The sequence below is a fragment of the Erithacus rubecula genome (genome assembly GCF_903797595.1).
Source record: "Erithacus rubecula genome assembly, chromosome: 10".
Taxonomy (NCBI): Eukaryota; Metazoa; Chordata; class Aves; order Passeriformes; family Muscicapidae; genus Erithacus; species Erithacus rubecula.
The window spans coordinates 16,286,588-16,311,736 of record NC_136662.1 but is presented as its reverse complement, the minus strand read 5'-3'; the positions used below and the strand labels follow the sequence as shown (position 1 = coordinate 16,311,736).

The 25,149-nt window shown below is 39.4% G+C and overlaps 2 protein-coding genes across 2 annotated transcripts in view; one reads left to right on the top strand and one right to left on the bottom strand.

Moving 5' to 3' along the window:
- Nucleotides 1-13,326, top strand: part of ST6GALNAC5 (ST6 N-acetylgalactosaminide alpha-2,6-sialyltransferase 5) — a 65,823-nt gene extending 52,497 nt beyond the window's left edge. Inside the window, exons 4-5 of the mRNA XM_079313359.1 lie at nucleotides 4,398-4,505; nucleotides 11,094-13,326. Coding sequence (XP_079169485.1) covers nucleotides 4,398-4,505; nucleotides 11,094-11,325 — 340 coding nt within the window. The 3' untranslated portion in view covers nucleotides 11,326-13,326. The remainder of the gene's footprint in view (nucleotides 1-4,397; nucleotides 4,506-11,093) is intronic.
- Nucleotides 13,327-17,427: 4,101 nt separating this feature from the next.
- PIGK (phosphatidylinositol glycan anchor biosynthesis class K) overlaps nucleotides 17,428-25,149 on the bottom strand; it is a 59,340-nt gene continuing 51,618 nt past the window's right edge. The window contains exon 11 of the mRNA XM_079313358.1: nucleotides 17,428-17,989. Within this exon, the coding sequence (XP_079169484.1) occupies nucleotides 17,873-17,989 (117 nt within the window). The 3' untranslated portion in view covers nucleotides 17,428-17,872. The remainder of the gene's footprint in view (nucleotides 17,990-25,149) is intronic.

Genomic DNA, 25,149 nt, shown 5'->3' with positions numbered 1-25,149 from the left:
AAAGTTGTTATGATAGTTACATCTTTATGAGACTGTTTATGAGACTTGTAGGCTGATCTTCAAATCAAATTTGTAGTAAGTGACCCACTGTAGTACTTGAGTATTTTCACATATAATGTTTGAAAATGGGCATTCAAACCAAAGACTTCCCAGCATGAAAGGCATTTATTTTTAATGAAGTTTTATTTTTTTACTTATTAAATATGCTGCTGTAAAAATGGCACAGGGTCCCCATTTAGATAAAAATGAAGAGGTAGGTTTATTGTGCAGTAACTCACAGTCAGATGTGCTACCTTACAAATACAAAACATACACACTAAAGCTTGAGCAGTGATCGATTCTCTTGTGGACTTGAGCACAGATTTCATTTTCTGGGCTACATGAGAAAGGCAGAACCAATGTTAGAGGAAATTGTTGTATTCTCTTACCTGAAGGCAATGTTTGCTTGGCATTTGCTGCCTTTGTCACACCTCACATGGTTTGCTTGCAGAGGTCTGTTCAGTTTTAGTGAATCTGAGTTTGTGGTTGACTCAGGCTCAAACCAGATCATAGAGAAATTTGGTCACTTTTGTAACATTAAAGGTTCTTCTCTTCATTTTCCAATTGGTGTATTTGGGTCTCTGCCAGATCAAGAAGAATAACAAGGGGAGATACCCTGCCAGTTGGGATGTGTTTGTCTTTTGCAGAGTAAAGCAAAGTGAGAAGGTGAATTAAGCATTTGAGCCCTTCAAGAAATGTGCAGAGGGTTATCTGTGTGTTAAGTATTTACAAAACATGAAAGTCAACAAAGCTGTATTTGCACTGTAACCTGGCCACCATGAGCCCCAGGGGGAGGCCCTGGACACAAGGAATGCACGCTGCCACCTCCTTTCCTGGATAATGCTTTTGGTGATCCGGGGTAGGATCATGTGCTGTCCCAGTTCTGAGGAACAGTTACCCTCCCTGCTTCACTCTCAGAATTTCAGTTCTGCCTCAGGCAGCCAGGGTCCCTTTCCTTCCCTGACATTGCCAAGATCCTGTTCCTTTTCAGACACATGCTGTGCAATTTCAGGCAAGCTGCTCTTTCTGGTTCTGCATCACCCATTCAGAGCCAGAGGCCTGTAGTCAGTGTGATGAAAGCATTTCTTTTTCTGCACAGGCATGGGGCTCAGCTCCTGAAATATTCCCAAGGCATTTGAGCCATTAATGACATTGTAACAAGTTTTAGTGAACTCGGTCATGGGCACCCTGAACCCCCAGTGCTAATCAAGGGCACTCAGACACCAGCAAAATTCAGCCTGAGGAACAGGCTCTGTTGATTTTAATAAACTGCAGGCTCTGCTGTGTATGAACCACTCCTTTAGAGGGCACAGCATATTTGAAGGGCTAAAAAGATTAAAATGGGAGATGAAAATAAATGAATAAGGAAGATGAAAAGAAACATGGGTAGGAAATAATTTGTAAGGGAGAAAATTATTAGGGTACCTGTAGAGGCAGGAGCCCAGAATGCTGCTGTTCCCTGGGAGGTTTCTGCTGAGCTCTTGACATTAGTGCCTACAAAAAACAAAGAAGGGAGAGAGAAGCATGATTGCAAGGTTGCAATAATCAGACTATTCATTTCTGTCTTGAAAATGATGAGAAAAAAGGTAATTGGATGTATTGTGCTTTTTGGAAAAAATTATTTTGAAATTTAAAAAACCTTCAGAAAACATTGCCAGTTAAATAGCATGGTGAAAGACAAAGGCTGCAGAGCAATATACTTGGCATTATAAAGTAACTGTACTTGAAAATAACTTTATAATTGAATAAGGGTACATTAAGAAAATACGATTCAGAACCAATATTATAGTAATTAGATAAAAGCAGCATAAATGAAATAACTGCAGGAAGAGTATTTCCATAGAGATTATAAATGAGATTTTGGTGGAGCAGAAAGGCCTTTAATTGTAATTTAGTGTGCACTACAGACTTATCAGCACAGTGTGTTAGTTCATCATATAAAAGAATATCTGATAATTTCCCCTAATAAGCACATGACAGTTCTTCATATTCTCTCATTACTGCTGATTAGGTATAAAAACAGTATTCTTTTGTTGGACTCATGCTCAGATCTTTTATGAAATGCAAGACACTGTAACCCTGTTTCTGTGTTGTGTACTACAGACATGGTATTTAAAGAGGGCAGAGTAGTACTTGAATGAATTTTTTAATCTTTATTTGATTATTCAGCTTCTAAGACAGTTTAGTTATATTCAGTTGTTCTCCTGTTTATTGGAAACACTAAATAACAGCCTGTGTATAAGCAGAAAGCAAGCTAACCCAGCAGAGATCCTAGCTGGGTGTCCTGACCTGTGCAAAGCTTTGGTCGTGCTCTGGCTGCAATTGCTCCCTTGGTTTTGGAATGGAAGTGTTGGGCACCTGGAACAGAGACTTGTGCAAGCTCCAGAGCACTCTTAGCCTGAACATGTTCCTGAATTATCTAGTGATTCAGAGCTCAGAAACCCTCAGGTAGCAGAAAAGCAATTTTTTTAGGCTTTTTCCTACTATTCTCTTTCCTAATAATTTTGAGCCAAAAATTCTTGCTTACTGTTTTATATTGTTGCTATGCCTGAAGGCCTCCATTGAGCTTATGACCCAGCTGTGACATTGTGACAAACTGCACCCCAAGCTTCAGTGCACAGTCAGAAAATAAATAAGGCCCCATAATTGGAAATAATGAGATGCTTATAACATGTCATTCTCCAAATACTAGCTTAGCTTGAAAGCCTGTTTGTCAGGAGCAGTGAAAATGTGCTTCAGTTTATACATTACCAGGTGATCCACTAAGGACAGGACAAATTACCTAGGCTCCCCAGCATCCTCCAGGCATATTTAGTCAAAGAATTCCCTTATGTTTAGAAGTGTCTTTTAAGCAGCTGGCACAGACACCACCCCTTTCTCTTTTTTTTCCTGGTAGTAGTCTGATTCCCTGAGGAAATGGGAAACCTTTGTACAAGGCATTCCTCAATCTGACAGTGCTCAGAATGTTTCCTCCTACTGCCCTGCAGGTGACCTACTTGGAACCAGCTTGTTTAGCATTAGCTTGGGAGGTTGTGTGGTGGCTCCTGTCGGTTGAATTAGATGTTAGTGATTGCTGGCATTTGCTTGCAGTGCCTTTTGTGGCCTCAGGTCCCTGCTTCCAAGACTGTTTCACATCCTGCCATCACTGGGTAAATGTAAAAGATGGCCTTGGACCTTGGACCTGGGATTCCCTGGAGAGAACCTCGTGTTTTCTGCTGTGCTTTTTTTGGGGGCTGTCACAAAATTCCAGCCCAAAGTTATCTGTCAGATACAGGTGTGGGGGATGGAATTAATGTAGGTCCCATGTTAATAGATTCTGCTAGGGTGCCCAGGCCTTCCCAGAGCCTGCACTTGCTGCCTCGGTGCCTCAGCTTCAGCAGGAGATGAAGGGGGAGCCTGTCACTGTGACAGGCTGTCAGCAGGAATTTGAGCATCTTTGGGCTGCAGGGAACACAAGCTTGAACTTCTTCCAGTGGGACTTTCCGAGCTGGGTGAGGAGCCATTAGCCTTGTGACACCTTTAAGATGTTTTCTTTTGGCATTTTCTTGCTGGCATTTCCTTAATCCTCCCTTTCCAAGAGTGCCAGCTCTCCCACAACATAGAGCCACTACAGAAAACTTAAAAAAGGACTGGGCATTCCAGTGCATGTGCCAGGCATCCAATAACCATCATAGAACCCAGCTCTTAGAAACTAAACAGCACTGCCAAGCACATGAGAGGAACAGGAGGCATTACTGCTGCCACTTTGCAGAAAAGAACCTGTGATACAGCAGAATTTAAACACAACTTGTAAATCCCTTACATCTGTGATCAGTTACAGGGTGGTATCTCTTCATAATTATATCTGATAATTAATACTGGGATTAATTGAGCTTCTTTTACAGCCATGTCCCAGCCTGCAGTGAAGGCAGGGTCCCTGCCAGTGCTGTCATTCCCATTCTAAGGCTCCCCTCGGGCAGGGATGGCACCAGGGGTGGTTCTTAGGATGAAGATTGCCCAGGCTGGCTATGGGACAGTCATAGCTGCAACCTACTAAAGAGTTTCCTACCAGCAGTCACAGTGAGGGGCTGGGAGCTTCTAGAAACCAAATCAAAATATCAGCTAAATATTAACATTGCTGTGCCTAAAATTAATTACAGTGAGGAAAGTTTCTGCCCAGATTATTCCACTGACAGGAGACACCAGAAAAATCATTAAAAGATGGACAAGCAAAGTAGTCTTGGTTGCCCAGTTTTCAAAACCTTTTACAAGAATGAAGAAAATGCCGAGAAATTGCTTCAAAATGAATGAACGAATAAATAAATAACTCTCAAGAATTATTTGCCAGCTTAGAAACTTAATTATGTTTTTGCTTTCAGGAAGATATCCAACACTTGGCTTAGCACGGGCTGGTTCACAATGACTATCGCATTAGAGCTCTGTGACAGGATAAATGTTTATGGCATGGTGCCACCGGATTTCTGCAGGTAGGATTTATTTTGCAACCATTATTAGCCAACAAAGTTAATGTTACAGATAAATACCTGAATCTTTTAATCTTTTTCCTCTGCAACAAGTCTTCAATCCTCTTAAAGCAATTAGTTAAGATGTCCCATGATCTCATTTGGAAAACAACAAACAGCGTTTAATTATGTTATATAAAATATTTTAAAGTTTTGCTTGTGCTGTGGGAGAATTAATCCATCTTGTTGCTTTCTTTTGGTCTCTGAATATTTATCAGCTAAAAGTAATGCAATAATTGGCTTGAAATTAATCTGAAGAACGAAGTACTGGAAAACATTACTTTTAATTTGTTTTTTGAGTTTCCCCCAAATTAATAGAGGAACAGTGTTCTCACAGTGACTAGTTTCTAAATTGAACTTTCCGTGCAACTCAAATTAACATTATTGTACCTCTGTCACATGAATGCCAAACTGGCAGCTTCCTAAATAATCTCCATGAAACCATCCCTGTGAATTTGGAGCAGAGAATCAGTCCTGTAATCACCTGTAAATTTTGGGCGTGGCAGGAGTTGGGTCACAGGAGGCAGAAGCAGCACAAGTTGTGTCAGTGGGGCTGCTGTGTCAAGGAACAGCTTGTGCACGTTCCCCAGCTGGGTTGTGCCTCCAGCTGTGTTCAGGATGCAGGTCCTGGTTAAGGTTTTCCCACTATGGATCAGTGACAGGGAGAATCTTCAGAACTTCTAGTGCTAGACCAAAATTAGGTTAGCCACAATACCAGAATGAATACAGACAAATTTGTACTACATCAGCAATCTTGATGCTGACATAAGGCTCACCTGCCCACCCAGCACCAGCCCAGCACTGAGTGATTCCTGCTTTCAGCCAGTGCTGATCCCATTTGTCCTGCTGGGTGATTGGGAAGAGCTGGAGCCAGTCTGGAACGAGGCCTCAGTGCAATGTTTCATCACTTGCTTAAATTTTCTATTGCAAATGTAGTGATCTCTCTCAAGTCTGGCTCTTTGGGTAATTCCAGATGCCTTTCAGGGGTAAGGAGGGCAAGGCTGCAGTGCTGGGTTAGTCACAAAGAATGGGACTGGTTTGACTTTCCTCTGAGCATTTAAAAGGGATCAGGAATCTACATTTGTCTTGGGCATGTTGTGGAAATCCCTGTAGAAATCACAGCATAAAAATGTCAACACTAAACTCCACTTTGTGAGAATTTTTACAAATTACAACAAAACACTGATGATAAATGCTGTGATGTACTGCCAGACTTCATCATGAATTCTCTGAGGAAAATAGCAAACTAGATCAGATATGCCAGACAACACAAATACCTCAGACAGCACAGCATCTCATTCCTCTGTCATCTCAGTTGGCCAACATATACTACTTCAGTTTCTGTCAGTGGCTAGTCTGTCTTACTCCAGAAGTGGCTGTATTCCAGTGGGACATGGAAGTAATTCTTAAAATGATGATCTAAAAATACATAAGACAGCATTTCACTGCAAAATAATGTGTTATCCTGACTTTGAAAAGTCAGAATAGTTTAGATACTTAATAGAAAACCCAACTAAACCCAAAGAAATTGTTCTGAGAGAGACTAAAAATGTCACTGAGAACATATGAAAGGCTTTCATAGAATCAATACATTGAACTTACATGGACTTAAATTATAACACAAGAAAGGCTGTAGATCAATCCTACCAGTGAAAGATGTAGTTGTTCTTACAGCTTGCATTAAAAAAAATCTTAACATAAAGGTATGCACACCTGGTTGTAAAAAGGGAAAAGGTCATTTCTTAATCAAAGTAGTATGAGATGTTTTTACTTCAGCTGGATTCCCCAGGTGATAAAGGGGAAAACTGTAGTTACCATGCCTGGAAGAAACTGTCCATGAAGATCTATGAAAAGTTTCTTGTCATAAATAGAGTTAACCTTCTTAACTGGCTCTTCATCCATTCATTAAGAAGTTAAACAGTGCTTCCTTTCAAAGAAATAAGACAACAGAACAGAATAGCAGAAGGAAATATTCTGTGACTGTAAGCCATATTTCATGGTTTTCAGTCAGGCAGAATACAAATCTACCATTAAAATAAAAGCAATCAAAACAAAAAAGTCCCAACAAAACAACAAAAATGTGTGTGTGCATATCCTACTTCCTGTGCAACTAAACCATTAGGATTGAAAAAAAAAAAAAACCCCAACCAAAAAAGATCTTCTTTCTGTTCAGAATTAATATCACCCAATTTATAACTTCAGCAGATAGATATCCATTCATTTTTAAGTATTAATTTATGGAATAAGAAATGAGTGTGATGATCACTGTCATGGAACTAAATTAGTGTCACATCTGTAATGTGAAGGACACCTCCAAGGTACCATGAATCTCATGCTGTTGATTCTGCTACAAATTATTAGATTAAGGTCATTAACCAAATTGCTTTGTATGCATGCAGGAAAAATAGTCCAGTGAAGGAGTCTGGAGCACAGACTAAAAGATTTGTCACTATTACTTCCAACAAGGTGTTTCAGATTCATTTACTTTCACTGGACACTGAGTTTCATAGCTGAACTGGACTTGGTGTCCTGATGATTATAAATTTCTGGTACTTTACAGCAAAGCTATAAATAATTTCAAATCCCTTTACTACCCTTGCTACAGATTTATGCTGTATTAAGGGTTAATGGTTTGATATTGCTTTCATGCTGTCTTGTGCATTCTGCAATAAGATGAAAGCTTGTGCTTCCATGCACATTGCAAACATTTTTGTAAAGCGTGCACGCCTCTCCTGTCCCAAGACAGACAAGCCATTTTGCTGTATTTTATCCAGTGCCCAGGGATCCAATCCAAGCCTTTCCTGGATGGGAAGCTCTTCCCTCTCAGAACTCTCTTTGGCAGCCTGTTGCATGCCCAGGACTCACTCCTGCACTGGGACATGCAGGATTCTCCTCTTGCCTCCCTTCAGCAGCAGCCTGACAGTGGTGCCCAGACACCATGACAGTTCCTGAAGGATTGCAGTGCTGTTGCTTCCCTTTGGGGTGCTCAGCAGCAGGGCTGGGAAGGACAAGACAAGCCTTAATGAGTCTGTAGGAATTCCAGCCCTGCCCATGGCACTATGGGACAGAAAGGCTGGTTCCCTTTCTGCAGGTCTCAGGGTACTCCTGTACACAAGGAAAACTCAAGGGGTTAGTGAGGTGAACCATCTTTAACTCTTCTCCTCTTCATGGGCCTTCTGGAACTCCCAGAAATTTAAAACTCAATTCTGAGCCTTATTTTAACTAATATGAATAATTTTTGTTCCAGTTATTGAACCAGATAATTTTCCTGTAAGAATCATCATTTGACTGCCAGGCCATTTTCCATGATAATTCACCCGAAAATTGGTATTTTAAATACTTTAGTGTTTTTTTACCTCTCTCTCTTTCTCTCCACTTTCAGTTCCTTTAAATCAAATGCAAAGCAGCAGTTGTTGCTGGTTACATTTCCTTATGAGAGACTGTAAGCTGTATGTGAGCTAGTCCTGCTCTTCCATATGCCTCACCTCATCAGCTTAATAACAAAATGCACACATGGTTTGGAAAACAGGATTAATTATGGAGGTCAGGGAAAGGAGAACCTGGGAATAGAAGGCAAAAAAATATTTAGAAAATTTCAGGGTCCTGACACAGCACCTTGCCCATCACTCAACATATAAATGACACTTTACTTACACATCAAAATATGAATTATTTTACAAGGTGTGTGAGTACCTGTAGTTTTAGAGGTTTGATTTATTATGGCTCTTCATTTTTAAGGAAAGAGGCTCACCAGAAGGGGGTATGGGGTGGCCTGGTTTCCCTACCTTATTTCTTTTGTGCTGTACTTCCAGCTTTTGCTGTAGGTGGGTACAATCTGTGGGGAAAAGTGCACTCAAGTGGCAAACAGCAGCTGACTGACAGGGGTACAAAATTTCCATGGGTGCTGTCATGGCAGGTGATCATGCAGGAAGTACAGGATATTGTACTGAGGAACTTCCCAAGATTCCTCCCAGCTGTGATATTAATATGCATGCAGAGTCTGACAAAATACTGATTAATGTCCAGTATCAGTCAGTGATAAAACAGCATCTGTTTTAATGTTAATAAATGAGGTGGCAAGCAATTTCCTTATAGAAATTACTCATGCATTTCATTTGCTGGTGACACAAGCTAATTGCAGAGTTAGAAGATAACACAGCACAGTTAATTTGGGTTATGGTGTACTCAAGCCAGAGTTCAAATCCAAAGCTTACCAGCAAGCAATCTGGGGGAATCCAGAACTCCCATAAAATGAGAAGGTCCTCCATATGTAAATACCTTTCAGAACTCCCCATCTAAATGACAGCTTTTGGAATTTAGCCTTAAAACCTCAGTCAGCTGCAGAGTAGTTCTGGAGAGGTGTGTAGCCAGCAGCCCATTCCTGCCCTGCTCTCACCCAGTCCAGCCAGCAGAGCTGCAGCCAAGGGCTGAGCCCCACGGGCTGCCTGGCTGAGCTCCTGCCCCTCACCTGTGCACCAGGTGCTTCTGGCTGTTCTGGTGGGAGGGTGCCCAGGGTGCAGTGACCTGGCACAGCCTGCCAGGAGCTAAGCACATCCACTTAGGATACACTGGTGCTAGTTCAGAGCCTTCAGTGGAATGTGGAACTCCACAAAAACACCTTGCCTGGAGGTGTCAGGACCAGCAGCCTTACAGGCTCACTCTGCCCTGTTAACTGGGGCTGCAGTTTTCCCAAGTCTCTTGGACATATGATTTCAACTTTACTAAATCTAACTTTAAAGCAGTAAATTTATACCAAACAGTATAGGTGTACCATTGAGGACCCAAGAGTAAAATCCAGCTTTAGTGCAAGAAGGAAGAGCAGTCTGAATGAGAGACAGAGGCCTTTTTTTCCAGTAGTTCATAACAAAAACATATCACATGAAAATGTATCCTATTAGATTTAAAGTAACCATATAAATTATTCATTTAAGGGACAGTAAGAGGTCCAATGTATCAAAAAAATGAAAAATTAATTGAAGATTGAGTTCTAATAGTTTAGAAATAATAAATTTCTACATGAAGGGCATATTTAGATTACAAATACATTTCCTGTAGGTGAGGTGATGAAGGATTTTGTTTCACTCTTATGTATTCCAGTGAGAATATATTTAATAAGTTTAGAATCCATCTTATTCTAGAAATGTAATTTTATTGTTGTTCTGGTCTTATAAGATTGATAACCATGTTGTGTTACAAGGAAGCCAGATTGATCAAATTAAAACGTTAATCTAAGGCACAAATGGAAAGCAGCAGCAATATCATACATTACCTCTGCATATACAGTATGGATAATGGCAAAATAAGAAAAATTAGAAAATTGCGTAGGTGACAGAATTACATAGCAAAAATAATGACCAGCACAGACTACTGACAGATTGTGGATGCATTCAATTGAAAGTGACCTTAAATATTAGCTCTTCAAAATGAAAATAATCAACTGTATATTAGAGCTGACAGCCCTGAATCTACATCAGATTTCTTGCTCTGTGCTAGGGTCCTGTTCAGCTCAGGCTTTAACACAGAGCAGCTCCAAGGCTTCACTAAATACTGATATTGGGAAATTTTCTGTCACAGCAAAATAGCTGGTAGCAACCAGGGAGAGAGGGATACAATTGGGTTATTCTGTCTGGGAGAGCTTGCTCTCTTAGGATTTATGACACAGAGAGTTGTGTGAGTTCCTGTCAGCCAAAAACACCCATGCCCAAAGTGAAAAACTATCATGGGTACAGGTTAATGTAGAGATTACAACAAAAGGAGAATGAATTGCTCTGGCTCATTATAATACAAATGCGCCATTTACAGAATGTTACATGGAAACACTGAGGTCAGAACTGCTAAAATGAACTTTATCCTGAATATCTAATTGGTGTTTGGCATACCCAATGTGTCACCACAGGTCAGTCTTCTCCCGCTGGGAAATGTGAACAGGTTCGCAAGGTCAGATGGATACTATGGGTGAACTGTTTCAATTTTTAGCGTAGATACATGAAAGCTGCTGTTGTAAAACAAAGAACTCATTTGTGCATCAGACATTTGATTAAAAGCCAGCAGCAGCAGCCTGTACCACTGACCTGGCGTGCAGACACTCATTGAAGCTGTGTTCTTGGAACCTCGCGCAGCGTGATGGGAACGTTCAGCTGAGCTGATGTGACACAGATAGTCACCTCCACCTACCATCTTCTCTTTATTCCCCAGTTCAGTAAATACCTCTGAAAGACCTTGTACAAATTGCAATCTGTATTTAAATCTCTTTTAAGCAGTTTACTTCAAATTTCATAGTAGTAACACAGCCCTGCAGCACTCTCCCTTGTTTCTGAGCTACTGCTGTCCTTCATTTAACTGAGGGGAAGAGGATTAAAGGAGAGCAAAAGAAAAAGCAAAGAAAACACCTTTGTGCCATTCTGATGTATTAGATATGCAAGAAAAAAATCAGCTACATAGTTTAACTGGGAGAAAAAATAGATTTGAGCCCATCAGTTCATTAAAGATAGCATCTTTTCAATCGACGAAAAAGAACATCTTGGGCTTCCATCTATTTTCTTTTTTCCACAGGGATCCTAATCATCTTTCAGTACCTTATCACTACTACGAACCTCTGGGGCCGGACGAGTGCACGATGTACCTTTCCCACGAGCGGGGCCGCAAGGGCAGCCACCACCGCTTCATCACGGAGAAGCGCGTCTTCGAGCACTGGGCTCGGACATTCGACATCCGCTTCTTCCAGCCCGACTGGGAACCGGAGCCGCTGCCCGCGACCCGGCCCGCGCCGAGCCCGCCGGCCTGAGCGGCGGCTCCCGCAGCAGCGCAGCCTGGGGATGGGCGGCACAGCACAGCAGGATGGACCGAGCAGCACACACCGAGACAACTTTCTGTTCAACTCTGTGAGCCCAGTCTGTCGCCTCTGGGGGCCGTCTGACTTCCTGTGTGTGTCCGTGATTCGTGAAACGCAACCTGAGTGTCATTAAGGGATGGTCAATTCATTATGGCTTTTCTAAGTACGATGCCACTGAATTTTCATAGTGAAAAACTTTCTGTATTTATTTAATGGAGGTTTTTATGCAACCTAGGCCAGTATTTTTCTAATTCACACTTACGTAGTTGTTTATCTTTCATAATATTTTAAACCCAAAATTAATATTGCTGATGGTTTGAAAGGCCTAGATTTTTATTTATAAAACTTGTTTGAAATATATAATTCTATATAGCATGTAATTAATATTTGGTTGGGAAATGTTGGATTTCTTCTAAGAATTTTGGGCTCTGTTCCAGCCTAAAGCCTTTAACAGCAAGAGTGGTCCCATGTGCAGATCCAGCTCACTTTGCATCCTGACATCCTACGTTAATACAAAAATGGTAGTAAAAATTCTGTTTGATATTAATGTGCATTTGCTGCTGTGCTATCAAGCTGCTGTTATTTTAAACAGGGGTGGGAGGAAGGAGGGCAAACAAAATCTATCCAATGGCCATGGCAGCAGCTTCTCAGTGAAGGCAAGCTAAGGCTGGGGGGCTTGTGTTCTGTTTTGCCTCCTGTATTCCTACAAGAGCTGCCAGCAACCCTCCTGAGAAACAGACTACGAACCAGGCCACAGCTGCTCAACACAATGAGACCAAATTTCTGGAATGAAGAAGGTAAACTACTACAATACCAGTTATAGCAGGCAGAAAGATCACAGCACTGCACCTGCAAAAAATCTCTGCCTTCCACTGTAGCAAGATCATCATTGATCTCAAAGATTTTGGATCACACTGAAGCTAGGATGTAAAAAACATTCCCTGAGTACAAAATTGTCCTCCTGAAAGGAGCAAAGTTAAACTCTGCTTTTTTTTTCCCATGAAGTACCTGTATGTGCATAGTGAGCCCCTGCAAGACAAAGGGGAAGGACAATGCTCATGCTGTGTATGGAACCTCACAGTGGGAATTACTGGGTTACATGTGGCTTGTGAATAAGGAAGATTTCAGTTACAGTATTACTTTTCCTTTTGCTTCACAAATATCAAATCTGAAAATTTTTTCAAAGTAATCAGTAACTATTGCATGAAACATACCTCAGGTGATGAAAGGTGTCTCTCATTAGACAAGTGCAAAAGCTACAACAAAGATACTACCTTTAAACACCTAAATCCAAGAAGATGAACCTCAGAGGCGAGACACAGAACTGGGACCAAACACTCTAACTTAAACCCCCTTATAACCCATAGTCTTCCTCTTTCCAAAACTGGACAGCAATAGCTGCAGCTGCCCCACAGGTACCCTGATTCCCTGGGGATAAAGTGAACTGTACTGGCAGGGGAAAACTGGTGTCACCTCTGTAACACTGCCTGGACCTGAAGTGCAAGTCTCCAAGAGCCACTGTCCTGCTGCAGCCCTGCCCACTATCAAAAAGTAAGAATCTCTAATGTACTTTGCCTTAAAGCTTTATTTTGGTGTTCTTCCTGGTACACTCAGCCTACAAACTGAATGCCAAGTGCTTGTTACCTTTCTCGTGTCAGCTGGTGTTAAACTCTCCTTCTTCACTGATGGTGTTTTATTCCTTCCACTTGATTTCACTGCATTCTATAAAAACCACAATGGACTTTGAACTAATGGCAGTTTGAACATCCCTTTCAACATGTGTACTGGGGTATGTATCCAGAAAATATTGCTCCAGTTGATGAAATCTGTCAAACTGATTTGCAGATAATTTCTAATGTGACTGCAAAATATGGTACAGATCAGTAGGTCCTCTGATGCTACCATCCCTGTTTTATTACTGATACAATAATAAAAAAATCTTGTCATTTTAAACTAGAGCTCTTTAGTTTTTCCATCAGTCAAGGGCTGCAAGATGTGTATGCTACATGTTTAGCTATGTTATTGTTAAAAACAGATAATTTAAAGATAGAGTTCACTGGTCTACTTCTAGTATTCTGTAAAAACACAGAGACTTGCCAGACCCCATTGTGTTCCACAGGCTCGTTCCCTGTCTGCAAGACTGCTCAGTGTCAAGTAAATATGGGGAAGCATTAAAAATATGAAGAAACATGGAATAAACACTAAATCTCCTAACAGAGCCAAGCATGTGGTTAATCCAAGTTCATACAAGGAACTCATTCCTTACTCGATTTCTGTTAATAACTGTGTGTTCTTACTTCCCTCATACACACATTTTAAACAAAAACCCAAACTCACTTTAGTCTCATCAACCTCCTGTGAAGCTTCAGCAAGATCCCCTATCTAATTACAAAAATTATAAAGGAGTATTTTCTAAGTCACACCTGTATATATATAAAGGAATTTGATGAAGCCAAGGAGACAGCAAGTTTTAAATAGATCACACATATTCACATGGAACATAAACTGAATCCAAAAAGCAAGCTATAAGAGTGCAAAAGAAATGCAAATAACTGTTGAAGCACTGCAATTTTAATTAACAAATCATTGATGTATTTATCTATAAATGCACCATTTTTGAACTACAGAATCCTGCTGCATTTCAGCCTGATGTAAGGTTTTATGGCCTAGTTATAAACCAAACAGACTTATGACAGAAAATGCTGTCAGCTTAGGGATAAGGAGTACAGACTAGGTAGTGCTGCCATTCTCTGCTTTATGCTGTCATCTCACACTCTTCACTATAATGTGATCAATTCACGATCTGCAGTGCATCATTTCACATATTAAAAGCTGTTGCAAAACAGTGTTTACAGACATCAGCAATTTCAAGATCTGTGTTAGTTTAGTTCTGAACTCCTTGCATACCTTTAGGCTTTTACACTTGCCCTTGTCAGAGGAGATATTTTTCATCTTGAAGAACTGTAGCTCTTATGTGCAACTGGAATTGAGAAAGATAAAGAAAACATCTCCATAACTAAGAACAGGAAAGTACCACAGCTGCTTTGTGTTCTGTTGGCTCCATGGTGACAGCACCATGGTACAAAGCAAAACCATAACCCATGTGAAGAAACCTTCCACCCAAAGTGCTAAAGACCTCAGAAAGTTAACACTTTCTTCTTCATAAGGAAACTGAGGAAAGGGGAAGTTAAGAAACCAAGACCAAGTTACAGCCTTGGAACAAGATTTGGGAGAGGTTTGGGTCTGCTGACTGGCAGCCCTGGCTCCATCCAGCAGAACACACAGTGGTGCTGCCACATACTTTCATACAGGGCAGTAAACCAATAAAATACTTCTGGAGATGCTTACCAACTGAAAGGAAATACCCTCCACTCTCTAGAAGAGACACACCATCACTAATAATGTTTGTACAGATACCTGTGAACAGCCTCTGGTATTTGCTTATGCCAAGAGAACAGAATTTCATCTTAGCAGTCATTAAACATTAAAACACTCAGATGGCATAAACCAAGAAACACTGGTTGTCTTCCCCTGCTCATGTTTCTTTCTCCACTCATTATCTGTAGGAACCTCACTTTTCAGTGTGTAACAGCAGCACAGCTTAGTCACACATTGTGTCAGCCTTTGGGCCTGCTCACAGGCACTCCAGGGGACAGGAGAGCACCTGGGTGTGAGTACAACCCTGCTGGGGACCTGTTTTTTTATAATTCAATAATAAAAATGCATTTTAAGATGCGATCCTGAAAGAGAACTGAAAAACTGAAATGACCAACATCTATTTTTATCATCCATGAGTTTTCTGAACAGTATCTTAAAACTCCACTGCAGGACCTGTCAATGCAGTTCCACAGTGTGCAGACATGAGTACACTGAGTTTTTCAGGCACAGGCACACTTGCTTCACAGACCTGTCCAAGCAGAGTCACAAAATGGTGAAATTCAATTCTGCTCAAAAAGTTCCTATGCAAAGAAACATCAAGAAACTGCCATCTGGCTTGTCTTCTGGATTCCATTAACAAGATCATCTGTGCACCTTGGAGGAAGCATCTATACTGCAAAGCACACTTGGCCTGCAGAACACAAATGGTTTGTGACTGAGGATGGCATGGCTGGCTCCCAGAACCCACATTCCAAAGTGAACTTGAAGGCCTCCCTGGGAAAATGAAAAGATTACTGACTTTAAATAAAACACAAATATACATCACACATTTACAGACAATTCTGTAACATTCCTGTACTTGCTTTCAGACTGTAACTGTTCAAGGAATAAAAGCTATCACAGCATAGGAAATACTGTCTCATAGGTGTTGCATAGGCAACTTTATGGTGCCTGAGAATGATCCATTTCAACTCCTCACTTCTGTGCATACAAAAATGTTAAAAATGCCTGAAGCATAGTTTGCTGCATTCTAGTCAAACTGTTGTTCTCACTTCAATTTAATCACCTTCACATGCATACTTACTGAGTGCCTCTATTCATAAATTGCATTTTAATAACCCACCTAATTGCCTCCTTTTCCCTAAGCAGATAAGCTTTTAAGAGGACAGAATCTTTGGTATCTTCTGCTACCGGCAAAATTCAGCTGAGTTGTGTAGGTGTTTCTACTGCTTCCTGCAAAAGGTGGCTGAAAGAGGGAAAGAGAAAAATTGAATAAGGCCTGAGGAGTCCAAATAAGTGCAACTGCAACTGAAGCAAGGCACAAAGCTCTATCAACTTCACTTTATACACTTTTTAAAGTGTGGAAAATCTTGCCTATAAAATAAATATTTTATTAAAATATTTACAACAATTGAAAAATAGTTGGATTAGGAAAGGAAAGCTAAGCAAATCCATTATGGAATTCTATAGGATTAATCTCTATACTTGGTCTATACATTTCTACATGGTTGATGCACAGCAGATTTTACTTGATTGTTGTATTAGAAATTGCTCAGGGGGAAAAAAAAGGTTTGCTGATTTTATGAAAAGTCACCATTGTATCAGATTTTGGATATGAAGTCATTGCTTTTGAAAGACATTATCCAAAAAAAAACTCCCAAACCCAAAACCCTGTGAATAAGTTCAGACATCCAGCACCAGGAATGCTGCTCAGACTCATCCCACAGAGTGTTTATTTCCCATAAGTTGCATTGCTGTTGGCAGGGAGGATTTGTGCACTGGTTACATAAAAGTTTCTGATTAGCACAGTGGGAAGACATGTCCAGTATTATCTACCACAATCACACTGGAAGAGAAGAAAAAAGAACAAAAATGTTTATGCACTCTGATTTATATCTGCAATAGGAAATGCTCAGAACCATATTCTAAGAAAAATACACTGACTCTGATATTATGTGTGATTATAAATAATTCCTGACAACTTCTAGGGATATGTGCCTAGTACTCACACCATGGTTGCATCAGGTAAGCTTTATTTTGATTAAGGTAGAGAACAAGTTCCAAAAGCACGGGGCAAAAGCTTCTCCTCACTGACAGATGTGTTTCCACACAGGCACAGATATGCTCTTCTCTTTCCAAATACCACTATATTATACAGACAAAACACTTCTAGCATACATTCATCAGTAAATGTCCAGGAAGAACAAATCAATATGTCAAACCAGAATTCATAAAAAAAAAGGCAACAAAAAGAAACATTTTCTAAGGGCTCAGAAACTACAAAATACAATGGAACAATTTATTATGTTTTACATCCTTATGCCAGAGTTGATTTTCTTCAGTGGAAAAATCCAGTGCACAGAAAATTCTGAAAGCATCCAAGTCCATATTGTATGCAGTGAAAATACAACACCTATGAAGGGTTTCTAATGGACATGGTGAAGTCCTTTCATGTTTTTTTGGCTGCCTTTTAAAGTAGATTCAACAAGGTCATAATTTTCTTTTCACTTTCACCAACTCATAGAATTCTAGACTCAAAACTGCCTAAGGTGAAAGGACTGATCTAAGGGTTTCATTTGACAGGGAAGAAAAAAGAATAAGAAAAAAGAAATCAATATATTCCAGAGCATATTTTTATTTTTGTGAAGAAAGCTTCCAATATGCCATGCCAAAATCTGCGAAGTGGGTCAAGTTTTTATTGACAAAATGACATTTTAAATGACATTCTCCACAATGTCCAGTTCTTTAGTAATAGGTGACTTCTTCTAAGATGTACTTCAAAGTACAGTGGAAAGAATTTGCCCGTTTACAATCCAGAAACAATCACAGAAATCCTGTTACTGGGTTTAGGTCCTAACCTTTATAAAGATTAACCAGAAGGAAAAAATGCTCAGAAAACCATTCTAATATGTTTAAATCAAGACAAAGTGAACTAACAGTAACATTAAAACCATTTGTTAGAATCTTCCCAGAAAAAGGGGCAGAAGAGATGGCTTCAAAAGAACCTTTAGAAGGGGGATGCAAACAGTGTTTCAACCCAACCTAATCCACATGCAGAGAACACAGGTGATTCCCAAGAACCCAAAGCAGCAGCCAATGCAAGTATCTTGTTTGTTCCAGTTCAGAAGACATGTTTCATGTGCTTGATTCCATATGTTTTGAAGAAAACCATGATGATCAATGCCCAGAGTCCTAAAATAAATCCTCCTGGAGGATGCCAATCCTTTTGTTTTGGTTTCTGGAAAAAGAAAAAAAGAAAAAAAAAAAAGAGAGAAAAAAAATTGTACTTAATTCACACAATAAACAATGCACTGTGTTTATCAAGCGCAAAAAACAATCCTTGATTATTTTTGAACAAAATACCAATAAGCTGTATTTCTTCATGAAGTAGAAGCATCTTTGTGATGTGATGGGGAGCTAATGGGAGGCAAGTTGCCACTCAAGCAGGGAGGGAAAGTACCATAAAAAGGCCTCTGGAACTGTGCCTGAGACACCCGAGGCACCACTCTGCCTGTGTGAATTGGTATCATGGGATGTTCCAACTCATTTATTTGGACAGATTTTCTTATATTTGGTCTCATATTAATACAAGAGAAGAATTCTCCAAGCATGAAAAACAGCTCCTACAAGTGAAAATGTGAAAGAAAAGAGTGTTGTTTTTCCACTACCTGTTTTCTACAGCTGCTTTTGTACTCAGAATTATGTGAATAAACGGATATCTGACCACATAACAAGCAAAGACTCATCAGTACAGCAATATCATAAAACAAAATAGGATTGTTTTCAATGTCAATCACATTTCCCTGGGGCCTCATTGAGTCTAACTGCCTTTCCCTAATGTAGAAATGCACTCTGCAATTCAAAATTCTGTCCATCTTCAACAAATTTTTCATCTTCAGTAAAACGTCATACACTGCAATTGAAAGCCTTTTCTGTCTCACACGTAGCAGCTAGACAAGATAAAACTTGCCTGTCTTCTTCCTCCCCTTATTAAACCAAAAATTCAGATACTCCACAGTCAGAGAATAGAGAAATGGATTGCAGAAGATAAGAGCTGCCATGGACCCCAAGATCTGTCTTTGGGGCAAAAAATAAGGTGACTATATGAACGCAAAATTTTAGTTAAGATTATCATGACAAAAATATCAGAATTATAGTATTTAGAAGTCCCTCAGGCCTGTGCCTGCTCTTGCCCTCAGCAGGTAGGTTTTACAGATCTTCTAGCTAGACAGGGATGATTTACTATTACAATAATAAATACTGAAGTGCTTGCTGAGATTTTTATTCCTGCCTTGCCGAAAGATTTGCACCATTTTGTCCTTGTGCAGAACGAGACACAAGGGGCACAGACCATTTTGGTTTTGTTGCATTTAAGTCAAATTTAAAATTCTCTCTCTGCAAAGTGAATAACTGTTATAAAAGATGTTGCTGTTTTAATCTCAGCATCAATCCACACAGAGAAGCTTGTTGTTCTTTGCTAAATGTACCAGGGAGGCTGGTGAACTTTAATGCAAGAAGTAACAGTTTGCAGTGTCTGTTCTTTCAAAACAGCTTTCCTATCAACAAAAAACAACGTTTGTTGATTGCTCAACTCCCACATTATAAACCACACACTCTCAGCTTTGGGATTTTTCTGTAAGTACTGTGCTGGCAATTAAAAAGTAGAACAAATAGTCACATCACCTGAGACACCCAAAGAACTTGGCGGTCTGAAATATTAATGATTTTACTCTGATACAGGAATCACAAAACCAGCATTATAAATTACATCAACCACAACAAAACCAAAGATGTGAGCAGAGCAGGTGTCTCTGTATGCAAAGCACTGCATTCCCTGAGCAGCACTCGTCAGCTGCTGGTGATCTGCCACCTCACTGATATTCACAACTGCAAATCTCCACACAAACATCTCTGAAAACCAACTCTGCCTGTTCAAAGGCTGCCAGCACACCTCGCTTCTGAGAGTAACAGCACATGACACTTCTCCACACAAAGGGACTTTCTTGTTTAAATCCTCCTAATTAACCCATAACTTCGTATGCATATTGCAGTGCCTGTTCCATCAATCTCTTTGTACTATCAATCTTTCCCTTCTTGGATCTCAGACAAGTATCTTACCACAAAGTGGCACCTGACCCTTCAAGACAAATGACTTCAATTTGCAGCCAGTGACACTAAAAGCCTCTCTTTCCTATTTTGTATAGAACACGTAATTTAATTTCTTTAAAGAATTTATATGAATAAATATTTATAAGGTGATCTATGAGTATGGTTTTACATTTTGTCATGTCTTGTACTGAAGTCTCCATGGAATTGTGCAAAGGAAGAGAGCCCAGTGCAGCAGTGGCTCTGCAATGGGAAATCAAAGACATATATATAGTCAGTTTAAAGTCATGGGATGCAATGTTAAAATGTAAAGGATTAAAACCATGAAGGCATGACAAAAATTATATGAGGCTGTACAAGAGCTACATACTCAGTAATCTTAAAAATAAATTATCCTAATAAGATTTACAGACCCAGAAACTGCAGTCTACATGTAAATATTAAACCACAATAAAAGGGCAAAAATATGCAACTCTGTTGAGTATCTGTAAGTCAATATCTCTAAATGGTTAATTGAGCACGAAATCATACTGAAATAGGCCAGTATTTTCCATGAGGACATCACAACCTTATGAATATCTAAAATGGGATTACACAGATTCACATTTAAACCTACAAAGTATACCTGCAAGAGCTGAAATACCTAATTTGCTTTAAATTAACTTGCTCATAGATTCCCAAGAGGGTTCACCACTAAATTAAAAATATAATTAGTTGTCAAACTAACAAGTTCATCTTTCTAAAATCCTAACAAATGCAACGCACAAATCATCGACCGCGGCCCCCAGCAGCCACAGCCAGAACTGTCCAAGCCAGGGAGGGATGGGATCCCTCCCAAAAACATTCTGTCTAGGCAGAAGGGGAAGAGTCACAGAGATTTCTCCTAATGGGAAACACTATTATAGTAAGAAAGAATTCACTTTAATAGCAAATGAAAATCCTTTTTAGATCCACTTACTGGAAAAAGGTTTAGAAAAGCCAGAATTTCTTTCTGTGCTTATACCAGCTCTGTGGCCACAAGTCTAGATAAACTATCTCTTTATATCAATTTTAGGATTGATCAGAAAGCATTAATGGAAGTAAAGTTTTTCATAGATAAAAAAGAAAAACATCAGTAGTTCTCCTATGACTATTGCCTAGTTCAGAATCTTATTTCAGCAAATTTCTGTAAAATTCAGGTAATTTTTATATGTCAGGCATTTTCTCACTTGCAAGAAAAAGCTAAATGGGCCAAACCCATGTTAAGTGTCACCATTATTTTGATCTGCAATTTATTATCTATCCTTATTATGTTCCAAATTGATGTGAAAATGTGTACTACAGACTGGTTGCACTACCCACAAATTACACAAAACTTGTTCATATTTGGGACTGCTCTGGAGGAACAGAGGCAACACTCTTTTTGCCCAAGTTATTCAGAATTTCATTGTAGTACCCACCCAAAACCACTTCTGTAACTGACATATTTAGGTATTGTGATTTACACCACAACACAATGCCACTACAAACTCACTCTTTATTCCTATAATAATAGCAGTGACACAGGTGAAATGCACGTTCAGAATGGTACAATCTGTCATGAACAAATACATTTAGCAGCTTAAGGACTAGTCATTATGGAATTGCAGGGGATTCCAAATTAAAAAGACAGGTAGCTAAGCAACAGCCAGCTGCCTCCTGTGAACAGTTTTTTGCTGTATGTTCTCTAGTTCTGGTAGACTCATTATCCTGTGGAACTTAAAAACAGTTAACAGAGAGTTGCTCCAAGTACTGTAATTAAGCAGAGGATAAAACTGTGTATTTTCAAATTGGATGGGTCTATAGGGATCTGAATGGAAAGTGTCCAAGACTTTCAGTGAAGGTGTTTCATAAAACATGCAATACATGTTACTCCAATTAAAATGAGCTTTATGAAAAAAATAATTTTAAAAAGCTGAAGTGGTAATTAAAGGAAAAATGGTTTAATTTAAAAATTTTATATCACAACAGAAATAAGATTTTAAACATCACATATTAACATTTCATGTAGACAACACTGTCTAAAACTTATCTATACAGATAAATGTGTTTTCCACACCAGAAGACTGTCAGATTATAACACCCAACACACTTCCAACAGAACTCTGCCTAAGTGTTCTCAATAAGCACAAAAATATTGGTACAGTAAGGTTTGAGTTAAACTCACAATTCACATCTGAATAGTGGCAGCACAGAAAGCCGGATGAACAGACAGGAATTAAGTAATTCCCAAATGAAACAGGAATACACAAATTCTTCAATCTCCTCCAGGAGAGGAGGGCTTTAAGAAAGGGTGCAAAAGCTCAGAAATGAATGTGCACATCATCCTTGTTGCAGGGGATGTTCTCCCCAACCTGAGGCAGATGGTGTGTGTTTGTACCAGGAGTGCAAAGTATTCCTGTGCAACTGCACAAAAATAACACATCAGAAGCGCTGTGTGCCAGCGAGCCCATTAAAGTGGCAGCTATTGGATTTCAAATTAATCCCTGCTTAATTCTCACTGCAGTTTCAGTGCTGAGTGTCCTAGACCCAGTTCTGGCCTATTTATTGCAGCACACATGGTATAAAACATCCAAGACAGCAGCAGCTATAGCCAGGAGAGAGGCTGTGCACATCCTCTGTAGGATTCTCCACCTCCCCTAGTCCTGGGGGCCAGCAAGCACTCACAGGGAAGTGGTCACTGGAGTGAATTTCATATATATTGGGGGGTGAAGAAAGAAATTTCCAAATTTCTTCTTGGTCATTCTCCATATAAATAAATGTTTCTTTTTCTTCCACTGCATACCTTTCTTGTTCCTCAAGGTACCAAATTTTATGTGAGGCTCTGGTGGAAAGACCAGTATAGAAATGTGAAAAAAAGATCCATGTCTCAAAGCAGGTCTTTGAAATTCAAGGTGAACCTCAAATCCAAAACTAAAACAATCCACCTGCTTCTCATCTAAAAAACTAATCTCAAACTGAAGGAAATTCTGTGGAAAAGCTAAATTCTGCTACACTGTGCACTGTGCCTAGAGCACACTATGTATTTCCTAGAGGCACTCCAACAACTCAGGTTTACTTGCAATTTAGAATTTCAGACTGGGCAATCCTTTCAATTCTTATGATAAGGCACACAACAAAGTTTATTTTCAGAATGAATTTATATGTATCACAAGCAAATCATAGCATAAGATATGTCCTCAAAGCTTCAGTGGAAGTCAATGCTTCTAATTTGTCGGGTACAGTTTGGAGTTTGGGGTCGTCACAGGGGAGTGGGGGAAATCAAATAACTCCAGTCATCAAGTAATAGCTTAATCCTTTCTGTGCCCACAGCAAGATTAAAGTCATAAGAGAATTCCAGCACAAACTGTGCCTGTTAATCTGCAAAACAATTTCAAGTACTTTCGTCTAATCTCTCGGTTTGTATTTATTAACCATAGTGCCATGATTACTGATATCTACAGCACTAATAAAATAATGAAGAAAGTTCATTCATCAACAACAAAAATTCACAAAGGGTACAGGAAAAAACAGCAGCTAAACTAAATTAACATCAATACCAACAACTGCATTTTAATATTTACTTTGTATAATCATTGTAATAGGAACAGTACTGTTACGATAGCTTTACTTTTTCATTTCCTTCTAAAATTCATAAGCTATAAAGACTTTTTAAAAATTAGCTTCTATTTATTACTGCCAACATTCACAGTTATCTCTTAGCATTGCACAGCAAAGTGCTTTTAGTAGTTTAACAATTATTCACTACTCTTCCAACCTGTGATACAATACATAATATACAACTTCTAATGAAAGGGAGCCTTGCCAGCACCTGGGCAGTTGAATTGCCAGACACTGGGCTACATACTGGAATTCACAAATGTTTTAGAGAGGACATGAGAAAAGTCAGATTAGGTTGTATTTAGAAAAAAAAAAATACAACTGCGTCTATTTAAGGTATGCTAAGCAAATTGCTCTTTATATTTTAATCAAATTCATACCTATATATGAAGCCATGATCATTATTTTCCACAAAAGGATGCCGAAGTTGACAGCAAATATATGAATTACATTTGCAAACACAAAGGTTCATGCCAACTGAAGCATGTAAAAATACCAGATAAGCAGCTTAATTAAGTAGACTTGGTATTCAAAACTCAGTCATTGCTACTTAGAGAAGCATGCTTCTTTTTTAATACCTTTATATTTAATTAATTTAAACAAGAGGAGGATTATTAGCAAAAACAAGACTAAAGGCAAGAATTTAGTGCTCAGTGTCACGCCACAAATGGAAAGATAAAACTCTTTGAGGTCCTTACAATGGAGGGAGTCAGAAAATGACAAAAAATACACTGGTGAGGCAGACTTCAGCAGAGAGAAGCCTCTAAAAATCATCAGATATAAAAGAACTCGCTGCTACTGAAACTTTGGGTTAAGCAGATAGAGACTGGAGATAAAAAAGGAGATGAAGGCTGCTAAAAGGACAAGAGTATTTTGTATTCACAGAAATACAGTGGTGTAAATAGGGCCAAGCTATTCTCAGGGCACTATTTTTCCCAGAGTATGCACTGCTCACCTTCCCCTGGGAAAATCAGGTCTTGTTCACACAAATGCAACACTGCACTGCCACTGGTATCAGACCAGAGTCAACCTCTCAGTTCTGCAGAGCAAGGCTCCCACACAGGGGCACATGCACTCATGGGCTCCCACCTGTTTCCTATGGGATCATTTTTACAAGTAGCAGCCCAAACCAGCCCAGCCTTTCTCAGGAGCACAGCACTCCTACTTCCTACTAGGAACTGTGACTTGGATTTCTCTTAGCATCTCTCTGAACCACAAAGTGAGTCCACTCAAATGCTTTAAAATCAATTTTTCTAAGAAAGGTTTTATTCCTAACCTTATAAAATCAATTGTATGCTCAAAACTTTCACTATTAAGTATAATTTTGATCATTCAAATTCGAGCAAAGTTTTTTTTTCTCTTTATGTAGAGAAACCATGATGTTAATAACGTATTATGCTGTTTCTTTCAAAATAGTAGTGATGGTTCCAATCATACTTTTTTTCCTGCACATCCTGTAAGTATCTATTCACTTACTGCCAGGTGACAGGCTGTATTAACAACAGATGTTAGACTGCATTAGTTCTCATACTGAGTATGCCACACTGAGTAAGAGATCTAATCAAAAACAGCTACATCTGAAATCCAAATAAGTATTCCTTACACACATAGTTTTTAATGTCCATTTCTCAAATCTCTACAGCTATAATTTAAAATGTTCTCTGTTACCCTAAG